Source organism: Rhinatrema bivittatum, chromosome 3 (assembly GCF_901001135.1).
Source record: "Rhinatrema bivittatum chromosome 3, aRhiBiv1.1, whole genome shotgun sequence".
In the NCBI taxonomy this organism is placed as follows: Eukaryota; Metazoa; Chordata; class Amphibia; order Gymnophiona; family Rhinatrematidae; genus Rhinatrema; species Rhinatrema bivittatum.
Genome location: NC_042617.1, coordinates 577525795 through 577542923, shown reverse-complemented (window position 1 = coordinate 577542923; position 17129 = coordinate 577525795). Strand labels below are relative to the sequence as shown.

Here is a 17129-nt window from a genome sequence, read left to right as displayed (position 1 = left end):
TATGTATACATTTAAGTAATGTATGCACATACAGTGACTTTTTTTTATATTGTGGTATGTGTGTATTTTTTTCTTATATATTTGTGTAGGGTTGACCAGAAAGCAAAAAACTAGGTATAAGGAATCCAAGGCATGTGCGGATGATTAATTCATTATTGAAGTCTTTTCCTATCTTTTAGTGGCCTTAACTCTTCAGCTCTTTATCTAGCATTTAATCAGAGAGGATGTGGCCCTTCAGTCACTACAATACACTCATCAGTGCATGTCCCCCGTGTAACAGAAGTCTTCAAGCTGCTTGTTTCCAGAGGGTCTCCTTTGGTGTTTGTAACCGACGTATTCCATTTAATATTAATTATGTCTCTGAGGAAACTGACAGTTTTGCCTTTGCTTCAGGTGATTTACCTCATGCTTTGTGTAGGTCCTTCTCCAACATAAGCTGTGCAGGTGGTGAAAGGACAAAGTAATGGTAACGTCTAGGAGTGTCTGATAGCTCGCAACTGGGAACTTTAATAAGAAAGCCTTCAAATATTCCTTTTGCCTATGTTTGATAGAAGAATTAGTGTACTGACAGGATGACTTCAATTGCATGAGAGACTTCCAGAGACGTCAGTGTTGGCAAGACGGTGAAGGGATTTCTAGCGGGAAGCAGAGACCCATATGATGGATAGCTGGCCTTTTCCCGGAAGGAGAACCAATGTATGCAGAGAGAAGGTGAGGATTTGGCCTCTAGTTACATCTGTCACCAGCTGAACTCCAGGCAGGCCATCACCACCTTGGGGTAAGACTGACTTGGTGTCCTAGTATTTTCATTGACATTACAAGTTTAAGGATGATGGAGGTGGAAGATTAGAATTTGATGCAGACAGCTTCTGTTGGAAAGAGATCATATTCCTTGTTCTGTGAATACTATCTCTTTCTCTTGTCCTGTTCGTTGTCAATTGCGCTATTTACATTCTTTATCAGCAGGGCTGAAGGGTTTCTCTTATTCTGAGAAAACTGTCTCGTACTCTGTCCCGTTTGTTGTCTGATTTGGACTACTCTAGTCTTTGTATGTAGGCCTGCCAGATAAGTTAATTCATGTGTTGCAACTAGTTCAACATACCACTGTACGGGTACCGACAGGTCTCCCTAGAAGAGAGCATATCATGCCAGTATTGAGAGCTATTCACTGGCTGCATGTGAAGTGGAGGATACAGGTTAGGCTACTGGTAGAGGTAATTGCTTTTAAACTTCTTACAGCTACACAGCCATTTATTTTGAGAAACACAACTGAAGGGTGCACCCCGGTTAGATCTTTGCGATCAGAAGGTGCTCGACTGCTTGAAATCCCTCCAGCTAGCAGTTACAAATTTATGCAAACCAGGTCCAGAGCTTTCTCATTTGCTGGAATGAATTGCAAGAGAAAATGTGAGAGTAGCAGGAGATGAAGTTTTTAGAAAGAGCATAAAAGCCCTGCTTTTACTGAAGCATAGGGGTAAGATAACATTATTTTCTCAGTTAGAGGTATATTTCAAAAGCCTTGTGTGCTCAAAAATGACCATATACACGCAAAAGTGGGAGCTACGCAAATTTTAAATAGCTGGGAAGGGTGCGCACATATGAATGTATGTGCGCCCAGAAAAAGGGTAGTGCATGGTGTTCCAGCACTGACGCACGTAATGTTGTGACCAGACAGTTGGACCCTTGGGTCGGCCGTGCGGAGAAAGAGTGGAAGAGATCTCCGCTGAGAGGAGCAGGCCGGTTGGCGGATCAGAGGCAGAAGGCTGATGGATACTTCACCCTGGAAGCCCGAGATGCCTCCAGGAGGCGCCCGTGAGGATCCGGATCGCTGGGACTTAGGCGGCTTCACCCTGGAAGTCCGAGATCCCCCGGGAGGAGCCCGTGAGGATCCGGACCGCTGGGACTTAGGTGGACCTAGGAGGTCGAAGAGGCGAGAAGTCGGACCAGGATCTGGACAGGCGGTGATCAGCACACGAGTAGACGAGCCGGGGTCAAACCGAGAGACAATCCGTAAGAAGGGTATACTGGCACCTGGAACTGAAGACTGAAGCAGCAGCGGAGCAGCAGCAAGGAGGATTCCAGGACCGGGAAGCCCACAGGGCTGGAAGCAGGAACGCAGAGAGGATCGGAGCAGGATACGAAGCAGGAACAGAGGAACCAGCATGAACAAGCAACTCACCACTCACAAGGAGTCGACCATGTTGCAAGGCAGGGATCTTCGGTCAGACGCTGAATTTAAATCCCTGCCGGCGTCTGACGTCACGAAAGTGGGCGGGCCGTGATTTCGTGCCAGAGGCCCTTTAAAAGGGTTCCCTCTGTGCGCGTGTGCGCGTGCCTAAGGGGGCGGAGTCACAGTACCGCAGAGGGCAGAGTAGGCCCAGCGAATCCCCGGACTTGCTGGTGTTCTTCCCCAGTCGAACACATAACCCCTAATTTTCCTCAGCCAGCATGTGTATATTATGTGTGCTGCTTTGCTACAGCTCGAGAGAGAGACTATAAGGCTCAGTCTGATACTCTGATACACTGTAAAATTGGCATCCTAAAATAATTTTAAACCTTATGTTATTAAAAGGAGTTGATTTGTACACTGAAGCAAGCAGAGACTGCAGTGTACAAATCAACTCCTCTGGTTAAAATTTTCATCACTTATAAGGTCTAAAATTCTTTTAGGATGTCAATTTTACAATGGATACCTCTGAATGCATCTGTAACCCCCCCCCCCCCCCCAACCCAACCCATTTCCCGAAACTCACCCCGAATCAAAGTGCCCCCTTACAATGGTCCATATATAGAATATCAGACCTACGCATATAGTTTATAAAATACTGTGTATCTATGGGCACACGCACGGCCCTTTTAAAATTTACCTGTTAGGTTTTACACAGCTATGCTGTTTCAGTATTTAACTGTTTTATTTTGTCATATGATGTTTTGAAAAGAAAATGTGTTTTATGAATGTTTTCTTGTAATCTGCTTTGGACTGATACTTGGAAGTAGCAGTATATATGAGATTGTAAATAGGCTTAGGAGGCTGCTTCATGTCCACCAGCTCAAAAGCAGCAGTGAATCTCTTTTGAGCCTGCACAAGATGCTCCACCATAGCCTCCTGAGGTTGATGAGTATCTCGCCAAACCTTTTCCCCCCATCCTCTGAGCTGTGGACCCCATAGCTGTTACAGCCTGGACCTCTTGCTTTGGAGCAGGTGGCTCCAGCCTCAAAGTTTGCCTCTGCAGCCATGGGGTACAGGCCAGAATCAGGGGGAAGCTGCTGCTCTGCAAGCTGCTTACCTTACCTGCTCAGCAATGGCCGGGTACCATCAGGACCTGTGCCCTGAGGTCCTAGGGAAAAGAAAGGGAAGGCGTCTTTACAGGGTTGGAGAGAAGAAGGGGAGCCTGATTTGCCCCCAGGCCTGGGGTCCCCAGATGGGGGGTTCCAGCTGTTGTGGCATCTGCTAGCCCCCTGCAGTCAACAGAGCTGCTGCATCAGCAGGAGGGGCCAGGTGTTGATCCTCTTCCTCCTCCTCATCCAAGGAGAAGCTGGTGGTGACTGTAGAAAGAGAAAGTATGTGGCAAGCCAGCAGCTGATGTACCTAGGGGTGTGATGTGCAGCACCATACAAACTGTGAGTGTGCGTTTCATTTGTGGGAGGGATGAAGGCAACGGAATGTGATCTTTCCTATGGAATACCCATCTGCTATAGGAGCTTGCAAGACCATATATATAGGTTCCCTCCAAAACGTAGGCTTCTGTACAGTAGTCCTGTCGACCTAGTGATAACAGCTCTCGGATAGGCCCACTGGCAGGGAGGTATGTGCTCAGAGTATGCCTTGGATTCCAACCCATCAGCAGCCATAACGCTGCCACAAGGCAAAGGTCCTTGTTAGAAGGGAGGCACAGAGATCCAAGTAGGGTTTAACACCCTACTTACTTCTACAATTGGCTTGTGAGTGCAATAAAAGTTGTTCCTCATGACAAGGCAGGCTATGACCAGGCATTGCACTGTGCCCACCATACTGCTGGATAGATGCCTATGGCCTCTAGAAGGAAGAAACCTTATGTACATGAGGAATACTTCCACAGTATTGTTGAGTGGCAGGGCCTGGGAAGGAAGTAGCAAATGAACAGGCAATATTGGCATCCCCTGCAGGCAAGAGGAGGCTGGAGTTAAGTTCCCCAAACTGCTGAAACCAGACCCCTCCAGGCAGCACAGCTCCTGGGCCTTCTTCTTGAGGGCCTCAATCTAAATGAATGAGAAGCTGGAACAAAATGCTAATAGCTGTGTGATGCAGGTTCTGTGGCCTCCTCAATGGCATGTTTCCATCATGCCAGCAAACCTTCACTGTCCTGTCTGACATCTGTATGTGCAGTTCTGCTTTTGAGCCCACCCAAATCTGTATGCAGAGTGCTAAAGCATGTTCTGAGTTCATTTGGTTTTGTACATCCACCGATTGGTCAGCATTTTTTTTTTGATCCCTTAGTTCCTTTGAGGCACTTACATCCCAAGGGGAGAAGGCTCTGTGGTCGAACACTCTCCACAGACCCTTCAAGGCCTGCCTCATGGTGCAGGCACATTCCTTCTGACCCCCCTTTCCCTCTGGACTGAAAACAATGCATTCTCGTTTGCCATCACTAGGGAGGCCAACCTAGCCACATCCTTGGTGATGAAATTCAGCTGTCTTACTGGAGGGGACCGTTTTGGAACGAGCATGCCTCAGCAAAACCGGAAGCGTGCACATGCGTGTAAAAAAGTACTCGAGTTCTAAAGACCTGGAGTATGCACAAACATTTGAGAGTATTAAAAAGTAAATGTGAATTTTGGGAAGTGCAATATGAGTATTTTAAAACCTGTACAGATGGGGGCCACACAGGTCCTAAAATACTAGAGCAATTCATTGTGGACTCCTATATGCACGTAAGTTGGCCTCCTTAGATACATCCATTATTTTATTTCATTCTTGGAATTAACTACTAAAGAATAATAAGAAAGCATGATCAGAAATAAGATCCCAATTACTGCATCGACCAACCATTACCCAGGACATATTATTCCTAGAAATGTATCACCTTAGAAAGCAACATGTGCAAGGACGAGCCAGTGTCACAATGCTAGCCCAACAGAGTCCTAAGGACATGCCCTTTCTTTCCAGAAAACGGCGCTGCCATAAAAGAGGATACAGTGACCATGTCCTAAAGCCTTTCTCTGCTGCTGTGTATCATTCCAAGAAGCACTGGTAAAGGTGGCACCTCCTATATAAGGGATTTCATGCAGAATCATGCTATGGCAGATATGGCTAGGAAAACCCTCTTGTGAAGACAAACTGTTTGCACAGAGGCTGATATTCCAAAAAAGCTGAGCCCCTAAATTTAGACCAATTTTCAGCTAAACTTAGCAGTCTAAGTTTTCAGCTGTAAATTCCCTTACTTTTAGGACCATAAAACTTAGGGGGCTAAATTTAGGCATGCTATTCATTTGGCATGATTTAGGCTTCTCAGCCGCGATAGTGCTCTAACGTGCATTAAACACAATAGAATACTCCCGTGGTAATATCGCGTGATATAGGTGATATTTATTTATTTAAAGTTTTTCTAGACCGACATTCACTGGGAACATCATATCGGTTTACACAGAGCATAATAACAGCGAATATGCTTTACAATGAATAGGCTTTACAAAGAACAAGGTTGTAATCAAGAGTATAACGAGGGGGGTTGTCTAAGATAAGGGAGAAACTGAGTGCAAACTTGACTAATTAAGGTAAATGAGTAACATGGTATACAGCATGTCCCCACCCTGGGACTCTCCCCTATCACAAAGACCACCTTTGTATGCGATTTGCAAGCACGAATAATGCAAATGCATGTAAAGAAGGTCATTACTAGGCAATCTGAGGCAAATATGCTATCGCAGCTGACCGAGAAAGTAGTCGGCCACGATGAAATAATACCACCTCTTTGAAATGCAAGAAATGTGAGGCGGGAGCCTCAAGCTCCTAAGACAGGTCCTGAGGCTCACTACTCATGTATAAAGTGCTACTCCACCCCAAAAAAATCAAATGGAGTGAGAAAAGGTTATACGGGGGTGAGGGCTGACCCCTGGCTCAACCTGGGGCTGCTACTTGAAGTGGCCCCACTGCCCAAAAGTAAAAAAAAAAACCCGACAAATGTAGTCGTGCAGTGACAACCCAGGCCCCTCCACCCCGCTTCCCAATCAAGGTACAATTAAAAACAAAGTCCCCCTCCCCCTCCCCCCTAAAGGTTAGACACCATTTTGGGGTTCAGTGGCCTCCAAACCACTCTCCCCCTTTCCCCAAAGGGAGGGAGAGGGGGGCTTTGATTTTTATTGTACCTTTGGGTGATGAGGGGTGGGTGGGCCAGGGCCATTGCCCCGCGGCTACATTTGTCTATATTTTTAGCTTTGGGCAGTTGGGGCCACTCTGAGTGGCAGCCCCGGGTTGAGCTGGGGGTCCGCCCTGACTCCCCATCAACGTACGTTTTTTGGGTGGTCTATTTTTCAGCGAGAGACCCATTAAAGCGATGGCTGTACTTTGAGGTTGGGGGTCGCCACTGCGTTAAAGGGCCACTCACTGCATTCTTTTATCCCGCGGTGTTCGGCTGCGAGACAAAAGGACGCGCCCTGGAGCCGGGATATTTTTTCGAAGGAAGAGTCCCAGTATCACAGCAACACCCTCCCATGATAAAAAAATTGTGGTTTGATGCATCTAAGCCTCAGTTAGTTGTCTTGTGCTGAAAATCAGTGCTAAGGACTTAACTTTTTTCTCCTGCCCTCACTCCATCCCTGTAGACATCACCCACTTTTTAGGGTCTTAAATAGAGGATCTTGGCTCTAGTGAATTTTGAAAAGGGCCAATTTAGGGACTTATCTCCCAAAGTTAAGCACCTAAAAGTTTTGAAAATTAACTTCATGGATTCTAAACTCCTTTCATCTAAACTGCACCAAAAATCCTGGCCTATGAGCTCTTCTGCTGTGCTGTTAAAGTTTCTCTACCTTTATGGAGTACAAGTGATAGCGATGCATCGCAGAAAGCATCCCGGGAAACCAATGAAAGATGGGCGGCATTTAACGGGTGGACACTTTTTAAACATTGCCAAACATAACGGTGTAACTGATTATAAATTCTAGCCATATAAATATATGCAGTGAGTACACAACATTACATTCATTATTTGTAAAAACAAAATAATGATACTAGAGTAAAACATAACATTAAAAAACTCCTCTCAAGAGGAAGTATTCGCCTTTGAGATAACTTTCTGGGTATAGTAACTTAATGACAAGAACCCGTACACTGCATGCATAAAATCTAGACTATCGGGTTGATTTTCCAAAGAATCTAAGTTTCTTGCTTCTAGAAGAGTTAAGCAGCTAGAGCCAACATTTGGAACATTTTCTGCTGCAGAGCAGCTATCTATAGCTTCCTCTTTCACTAGCCTGCTAGGTTTGTCATTTGAAAAGTATGGTTTGAGTGGGGCTGAAACTTAGCTGGCTAGAATGAATTTTTATTTTTATCGCTAGCCATCTAAGGGTGTTATTTTCCAAGCTGCGTTATGGGCTTTTCGCATGCGGTAAGCCATTTTTCGCGTGCGAAAAGCACCATGACACGTGATGCGATGCTAATTTAGAAAGGGGATGGAGTTTGTGGCGGGGTTTCTGGCAAAGTAGGCTGGTTCCGCAGAATTTTAACCTAGCTTGATGATACCCTCACCTTGAGTAACCTGGTGGGCCTCCATACCTAACCCTTACAAGGGCCTGATGGGTAGAGTCTCTCTCTCTCTCTCGTTATAGGTAAGAATTACAACAATTGTGGCACTTACTGCAAAGTGCGAAAAGCTATTACCATAAAACATGCCCCTCTTCCTATCGCATGCGGTAGTTTAATGAATCTAGCCCTAACTTTAGTCATTCATCTCTGAGCACAGGCACAGCTGGTCTAAGGCAGCTGGATTTACAGTAGGTAACTTGCCGTCTGCAACCTAGCTGAAAATTGATCCCCATGAGACCAAGGTAAAAGGAGGCCAGAAGAGTTTAACCCAGTAATAGCTTCCACTAACAAATACCATTGTATTGGACATACTTTGTGCAAATTCTTAATGGTTGAAATTGTGAGCCTTGTCTCTGTATCCAGTGGTTTTGTGCAGTAGAAAAGCAGATGTTTTACCAGGAAAAACACTAAACTGACAGCAAAAAGGACCATAAAGTCTTTTGATTGAACATCAGGAAAATGCTACCAATTCTCGCAAAAAGCACAATTCACATTCTCAATGTAATTCAGTTCAAGGTAATTCTTTTCCTACCTTGCCATATTTCTGTGCATAAGATCCTGTGAGCAGCGAATGAAAAACTATGATTGTTTCGTCTAAATCCCAAACAAATACCCGCTGAAAACGAAAGTCATTAAGAAATCAGTGCATGAAAATCATTCTTAAAATAAATAATACAGCATTTCTAAGTGCAATTAGCAATAATCAGACAACCTTGAACCGACTTTAAAGGACAGACTGAGAACTCTGTAGTCAGCAATAGCAACATAACTAGGAAATCAAATAAACATTATTATAATTCTTTTTCAGTTTCCAATAATTTCTGTAATACTTTAACAGGTAAAATTATATGGAGAAAGCCATTTTGTTTAGTAATAATGTCACCAATGACATCATCATTCCAATGCAAGCTGCCTAAAAGAACAAAACATTGAGGCCAATACTGAAATGCCACTTAGCTGGATAAGAAAGAGTTATCCAGCTACTTGGTGGCCACTGAATATCCGGCTACGTTCAGCAGCTACCGCTTAGCTGGACAAGTCAGGGGATGGGTAATGGTGGAGGGGGAGCGGGGTGGCACTACTTATCCGATTAACCTAACTGAAGAGCTGCCGATATTCAGACTTATCCAGTTAAGTTAGACCTGATATAGAGCAGGTCTAATTTATCTGGCTAAGCAGAGACTTAAGCAAGGATATCCAGCAGTATAACCATGCTGCTGAATATCCCATTCAAGTCTTATCCGATTATTTTAAATAAATGTTTAATTATGAATATTGGGCCCATTACCTTAGTAACTAATGTATATTTACAATTCAAAGGGAGCAATATAAGTAAGAATGGAAAGCATTATTAAAGTGACCCCAATAACAGTCTGAGGTGTGGACCAGAATGTTGCTTTTTTGGCATAGACAATAAGCCTTTTACAAATACGAGTGTTCAGGCTTTATTTTTTTGTATTCCCGTGATTGCCATCAAAGTGAGACGTAACAGATATCTTTGTTGAAATCACAAGCATGTAAAATGGCTTTCATGTTGTGGCTGGATTATTTGTTGAAGTATTACGGTAATTAAAACCTTGAAAATGATAAACTTTTTTAATGTCAGTGGTTAGTTATGTTATAACTGCCTTCCCCAGGCCACATGAATGTAGTCTGTGCTGAAAGCAGTCCTTTAAAATGTCAATAATTTTATCCAAAAGAATTTTATTTAATTGGATTGGCATGGAACATTTTCAAAGACCATACTTTGTCCTTGAACCTTGATTTTGCTATCTGTTACTGTACTATACAAAAATAAAGCAATGATTTGTTTTCCAGGATAGTAGAGCACTACACTTTTCTAGTCTTTTCAAGTCAACATTATGCAGTATTTGCTCACATTTTTCAATAGGTCACACAGAATTTATTAAGATGACTTCTGAATGATTTCATTAAATACACTGGATCAAATATTGTTCCTCACTGTTCGAGTTATTAATTACAGTTCTTCAGAAAGCCTCGATTTATGTAATTATCAGTATGTGCACATTCACACTAAGGAGGTAATTTTAAAAGGATTTACAAGCATAAATGTTACATAATATCATACCAATTTTAAAAAGCCATTTACGCATGTAAAGTGCACCTATACATATAACCTATGGACAATTCAATGGTATATATTGACACAATTTTCAAAAGCCGAATTACATGGGTTAAGTGCATTTACACATGTAAAACCCAATTTTAAGCATGTAAATGCTTTTTAAAATCAGGCCTTGAGGGTAATTTTAAAAAGCATTTACATGCTTAAAATTGAGTTTTACACGTGTAAATACACTTTACCCATGTAAGTGGGCTTTTGAAAATTGCTACAGAATATGCCATTAAATTGTCCATAGGATATGCACGTGCAAGTACTCTTTATGCACGTAAATGGCTTATTAAAATTGCTAAGATAGTTTGTTACATTTACATGTAGAACTCATTTTAAAATTACCTTTATGCTGAATAATTAAAATATTTAAACTGAACTCAAGCATTATCACCAGCTTGCAGTTACTTTGGAAATCATGGATTTGGCTATATTGAGCCATCGTAACTTATTAATGCAAGAGCTTGGCGGGACGGGAACAGGGTGAAAATGTTGAGTCAAAGAAAACAGTGGATTTATCGATTACACTCAACACACCCTGGAGCGTTAAATTCAGAAACTCAGTGTCATATATTTTGATATGTTTGTTCATTCCACTTGTCATGGGATATAATGATTTTTTTTATTTTGCTTGTCGGGTATGTATTTAAAATTGGAATCATTTAAAGAGGCCATGTAGACTTAAATACTTGATGGCGTTCATGTCAAAGAATACAGCTCATGAGCCTCATTGTATTTTTTTTTTACAAACAAACAAGCAAATCCTTTTGGAAATTGTGGAGAATGTCATTTATAAGAGCAATAACTAGTGTCTTTTTCTCCCATCTGCTAATTTGTTCTTTTTTATTTTAAGTAAATTGTACTTGAATAACCGTGGCAGTTTGAGCCAAACACATCTGAAGTTGCAACCGAAGAAACAGGATATCATGCTATGCTATGAATACATAATACTTCCTGCTAATAACACTGAGAGAGGAGACGTCAAACAATTCATTTAATCAAGTGTTCTTCATCTGCAGGAAACAAGAATTAAAGGGAAGTACTCTTCCCTTTTTCTTTCTTCAAGATGTTTAGTTTTACGTGCAAGTCAAAAACTGAAAAAGTATAAAAAACAACATGGACCAGCAAGGCCTATGATTATATGTGAGCCATAGTATTACTAAGTCAATGCAGGTACACGGGTGGTATGGAGGCTCTTGCATTAATAAGTTAAGATGGCTCAATATTTATGAATAAATAATATGATTAATATTAAAACAATAATAAGAATGGTGAATGCTATTTGGTTAATTTGTACATTGGTGCATGTCATAATTATTAGGACTCATTTTTTGGATAATGTTACAATCATGCATTTGAGCCATTTTGTGCAGGGTAACAGGGGTGTGAGCCCGTTGTGTTGCGGCATAGTTGATGCAGACTCGAGGGTGAACCCACAAAGCCTACCCCAGCAGCTGGTGAATGCGCCCAGTAGTGGAACAGTCTGGAGCATCAATTATACCAGCTGCCTCTCCTACCTTTGAGTTCTGGCAGCTGGCAGGACTTAGGCTGTTCCCTAGGGCGGTAAATAGAAATAGAGTCCAAAGACACACCAAGGCCAGGGCAGGCAGCAGACTAACGGAGTCAGAGACAGGGCAAGGTTGGGGAAGGCAGTCAGTAAAGAGTGGTCAGGTCCAGGCAAGGGGGCAGCTCCAGGCAGCAGGCAATCGTGTTAAGGTGCATGCAAGAGGTCAAGATCTGGAGAGTCAAGCCAAGGCTGTACAAAGACACACTGAAGACACTGGACAAGGCTGAAAGAACATGGCAAGGCTTGACAAAGAAGACTGAAGAAGACAAGGTTGGAAGAGGCATGGCTGGACGAGCAAGGCTGGACGAGGTAAGGCTGGAAGGCAAACAGGAACCAGAACGCTAGGCAACACACATTGCAAGGCAGGAGACCCGTTGCTGAGGCGAGGATGCAGAGGCTTGAGTGGCTTATATACTGAGAGTCCTGATGTCATTGAGAGGTGCCAAAGGCTGATTCCTGCCATGAGGCCTTGAAAGAAAGGGTATGCGTGCATGCGAGGAAGCAGCATGGTGCCTACGGAGTCTGAGGAAATGGCGGCGTTCCTATACCACTGTGTCTCCAGGCGACATCGGGGCAGGTTGGTGGCATCCTAGCCATGAAGGAGCAGTATCGGAGTCATTAGGAGGACTGGGGCCGGTATGGACATGGCAGCATTGGGGTGAGTGCAGCAGCTTGCATGGCCAAGCCACAAATCTTAACAGTACTCCCCCCACTCTGTGTCCCAGTTTTCAGGACTTGGGCTTCTCGGGGAATCTCCTGTGAACTCCGATATGTGTTGGCTTGCAGGATGGAAGATGGCTCCCAAGAATTCTCTTTGATTCCATAGTTTTCCCAGCAGATAAGATACTGCAACTTGTTCCAGATTCTTTGGGAATCTAAAATCTCCTGGACCTCAAATTGAGTCTTTTCCTCTGTAAAGACTTCTGAGCTCTGGAGGGGTGGTATGCCCGGCCAGGAGAGAATTGCAGGCTTCAATAATGAGACATGAAAAACAACATAAATTTGTAAAGATGCCAGTAGTTTGAGTTTGTAAGTCACTGGGCTCAGTTGTCGTTCAATGAGGAATGGATTCATAAATTGTGGTGCAAATTTAAGAGATGGCATCTTCAAATGTAGATTTTTAGTGCTGAGCCAAACTAAGCATCCTGGGCGAAGTTGAGGTGCTGGGCAATGTTTCTTGTCTGTGTATGTTTTAAATGCTCCACTCTTTCCCTAGGAGATGGTGTGTCTTTTGTCACAGTTCCTGGAGTTCCTGTCCCATCAGGTTAGCTGCTGGGCAAGGATCAGAGATCGGAACAAGTCTGGGTGTATGGGAATGGCAACCGAACATGATGTAGAAGGATGATGACCCTGTGGAACTATTCATCTGGTTATCATGGAAAATTAAGCCCATGGGAGGAAAGAGTCCCAATTTTCCTGCCATTGGTTCATGTAGGCTCGTAGAAAAGCCTTGAGACTCTGATTTACTCGCTCGGTTTGTCCATTGCTCTGTGGATGTTAAATGGAGGTGAAATCCAACGTAATTCCTGCACAAGCCTTTCTAGTAGGAGGTTGTGAATGGAACTCCCCTTTCTGAGAGAATGTGAAGGGGGAGCCCTTGCAGATGGAAGATATGTTAGACAAAGTCTTTAGCTAGTTCAGGTGCAGATGGGAGGCCCAGAAGGGGTGTGAAATGAGCCATCTCAGAAAATCTATCCACCTCTACCCAAATGGTGCTGTTGCTGCCAGAGAGGGGAAGGTCAGTGACGAAGTCAGTGGCCAAGTAGTTGGCAGTGGCTGCAACAACCCCCAGGATCATGCTCGCACACTTTTTCATGGCACACGTGGGGCAAGGCTCTACATAATGCTTCTCGTCGGTCTTCATCTGAGGCCACCAATAGTGTCAGATGATTAATTCCAAGGTTCCCTGCCAAGCAGGAATCATGAGCCCATTGAAGAATCTTCTGTTGTAGGTGCCAAGACACCAGAGCTTTCCCAGGAGGAACAGTAAATGTGGCATCAACCACAATCTTCACATGGTCAATGATATGCCATGGGGATTCCAGAAAGCTCTCAGTATCAAAGGAATGTGAGAAGACATCAGTTTGTTGGTTCTTCTCAGCGGGATTGTGCCGCAACTCAAAGTCAAACAGATTAAGAATCAATGACCAGTGTGCTTGCGGGGGTTCATTTGCTGAACATGTGCTAGATGCTCTAAGTTTTTGTGATTCATATAGATAGTTACTGGGTGCTTGGCTCCTTCCAGCAGGTGTCACCATTCTTCCAAGGCTCGCTTGATTGCTAGTAACTCATTATCTCCAATGATATAATTCTTCTCTGCTGTTGAGAATTTCTTTGAAAAGTAGAAGCAGTTCATGAGTGAACCATTATGGTTATACTGTAGGAGGCTAGCGCCTACCCTGAGGATAGACACATCGACCTTAGGATGCATTGCTTAGACGGATCTGGGTGGTATAGGTATGGATCAAGGGTGAACTCCTCTTTGAGAAGCTCAAAAGCTTGGATAGCATTTCTATTCCAGTTTTTAGTTAGAGCTGTGAGTGGGGCTCCCAGGGAGGAGTATTCATGGATAAATTGGCTATAGTAATTTGCGAATCCCAAAAAGCACTGAAGTGTTTTTAGGCCCATGGGTCAGGGCCAATCCAGTAAGGCTTTTTATTTATCTGGGTCCATACGGAGGACTTGGCAAGAGATAATATATCCCAAGAAGGGAAGCTCTTCCTTTTTGAAGGTACACTTCTCTAACTTGATATAGAGGTATTTATTTATTTATTTATTTATTTATGTATTTAAATCTTTTCTATACCATCGTTAGGAAGGATCCGTCACAACAGTTTACAATAAGGCACATAAAATAAGGATGCTGAGATATATTAATTTACACGCGTGCCATAATGATTCGGTACATAGTTTTCTCAATGATATAATTGGGGTGTGATACAATACTGTCCAGGAACTATCAGTTTAAAACAAATCTATTTTTATAAGTGTCAACTTCTCATCTTGTGAAGAACGAGAAGGTAGAGTAAAAAACAAATCAAAATACAGCTACACACTTCATTTGTTCATATCTCATACTTTGCCTGCCTCACTGTTTCTCCTTCTCTATTTGGTAGGCTAGCTTGAATAGCCAAGTTTTTAAGCCTTTTCTGAAGATTTTGTTGTCTTTTTGCAACCTTAACTCTAGTGGCATGGTGTGCCACAGTGTGGGTCCTGCCAAGAATAGTGCTCTCTCCCTTACTTGAGTTAGTCTTGCTGTCTTAATTGATGGGATAGTAAGGAGTGCTTTATTCACTGACCTTAGGTTTCTGTTTGGTACGTGTACACGGAGGGCTGTGTTAAGCCATTCCGCTTTTTCATTATGTATTAATTTGTGTAAGATGCAAAATGTTTTGTATTGTATTCTCTGCTCCACAGGTAACCAGTGTAACTCTGCTAGGGTTTCGGTGATGTGGTCTCTTTTACTTTTACCGGTCAAAATTCTTGCAGCAGTGTTTTGTAAGATTTGTAGTGGTCTGAGTGAGGTGTATGGTAAGCCTAGTAATAGCGCATTACAGTAGTCGGTGCTTGCAAAAATCAATGATTGTAGGACTGAGCGAAAGTTCTTTGGTGTTAGCAGTGGTTTGAGTCTTCTGAGTACCATGAGTTTAGCGTAACCTTCTCTAACTTTTAAGGATATATGTTGTTTTAAGCTTAGTTCGGAGTCAATTATAATTCCTAGGTTCCGTACTTTCTCCGCTAGTTCAATCTTTTGGTTGTTTTTGAGTGTGATAGTGTTTTGAATGATCTCTGTCTTTTTGCGTTCTAGATGTAGGAATTCTGTTTTCTCTGTGTTGATTACTAGCTCCATTTGGTTTAGTAATTGCTTTATGATGTCGAGGTACATGTTAGCGATATTTAATGTTTTTTCAATGGTTTCATCTATGGGAAGAATTAGCTGTATATCATTTAACATTTTTTATATACCGAGGTTCTGGTAACAAAGTTACCAATCACTCCGGTTTACATATAACTTTGGGATGACATAACACATGTGTCTTACATATAACAAGGAAATGAAGAACTGGGTGAATAATTAAATAAATTAAATTAAATTGCTTAAAACATTAAGAGAAACAACATTTTAACTTAATGAAATCTAACATACTAGCATACTAGCGATTCGGATCGGTAAAGTTAACAAGTAGTCTGTCAGTCTTAGGCAGGAGGAGATTGAATTTGTTTCTGGGGATATTAAGTGTTGGGGCACATGATGTATTGCCCAAGACGGGAGAGTGATAGTGCAGTCGAAATCAATCGTATGCTTGGGTGAAAAACCAAGTCTTAAGTCTTTTTTTGAAGTTTATTGGGCATTGTTCGAGCCTAAGGTCTGAAGGGAGAGAGTTCCATTGTTTGGGGCCTGCTGTGGAGAAGGCTCTATTGTTTGAGCATATTTTGATTGAAGGGGCTTTTAGCGAGCCTTTTTGTGCCGATCTCAATGGGCGGGATGATGAGTGTAGCTGCAGTGGGATCCTGAGATCGAGGTGTGAGTTTTTGTAGATAGATTTGTGTATAGTTGAAAGAGAATTAGAACATAAGAACATAAGAAATTGCCATGCTGGGTCAGACCAAGGGTCCATCAAGCCCAGCATCCTGTTTCCAACAGAGGCCAAACCAGGCCACAAGAACCTGGCAATTACCCAAACACCTAGAAGATCCCATGCTACTGATGCAATTAATAGCAGTGACTATTCCCTAAGTAAACTTGATTAATAGCAGTTAATGGACTTCTCTTCCAAGAACTTATCCAAACCTTTTTTGAACCCAGCTACACTAACTGCACTAACCACATCCTCTGGCAACAAATTCCAGAGATTTATTGTGCGTTGAGTGAAAAAGAATTTTCTCCGATTAGTCTTAAATGTGCTACTTGCTAACTTCATGGAATGCCCCCTAGTCCTTCTATTATTCGAAAGTGTAAATAACCGAGTCACATCTACTCGTTCAAGACCTCTCATGATCTTAAAGACCTCTATGATATCCCCCCTCAGCCGTCTCTTCTCCAAGCTGAACAGCCCTAACCTCTTCAGCCTTTCCTCATAGGGGAGCTGTTCCATCCCCTTTATCATTTTGGTTGCCCTTCTCTGTACCTTCTCCATTGCAACACAGTATTCTGTGTTTTATAGGAAGCCAATGGAGATTCTTTAAGATTGGAGTGATGTGGACCCTTTTTTTTGCTTTAGTTAGGATCCTAGCAGTGGCATTTTGTAGCATTTGTAGAGGTCTTAGGGATATTGCTGGGAGACCAAGTAAGAGAGAATTGCAGTAATCAATTCTTGAGAATATGATTGCTTGCAAAACTGATCTGAAATCCTGGGGGTGGAGTAATGGTCTGAGTCTTTTTAGGACTTGGAGCTTGAAGAAGCATTCTTTCACTGTGTTGCTAATAAAGCTTTTAAGATTCAGTTGGTATATATAGTGTGTTATGCCCAGTCTGGCTAGTAGGTGGCATAAAGGTAACAGGTAAATGTTAAAGAGTGTAGCAGATAGAGCTGACCCTTGTGGTACTCCTGTTTGTAAGTGAATTTTTTCTGACATTACATCTATGATTTGAACTTGGAAATATCTGTTACTTAGATATGATCTGAACCATTTGATGGTTATGTTAC

The 17129-nt window shown here is 42.6% G+C and overlaps 1 protein-coding gene across 14 annotated transcripts in view; it reads right to left on the bottom strand.

Moving 5' to 3' along the window:
* The window catches only part of LOC115088383 (eyes absent homolog 4-like), a 545124-nt gene that overhangs the window by 48008 nt on the left and 479987 nt on the right, over nucleotides 1-17129 (bottom strand). For all 14 annotated transcript variants that reach the window (XM_029596587.1, XM_029596586.1, XM_029596590.1 and 11 more), the window contains one exon: nucleotides 8313-8396. In XM_029596587.1, the coding sequence (XP_029452447.1) occupies nucleotides 8313-8396 (84 nt within the window). The remainder of the gene's footprint in view (nucleotides 1-8312; nucleotides 8397-17129) is intronic.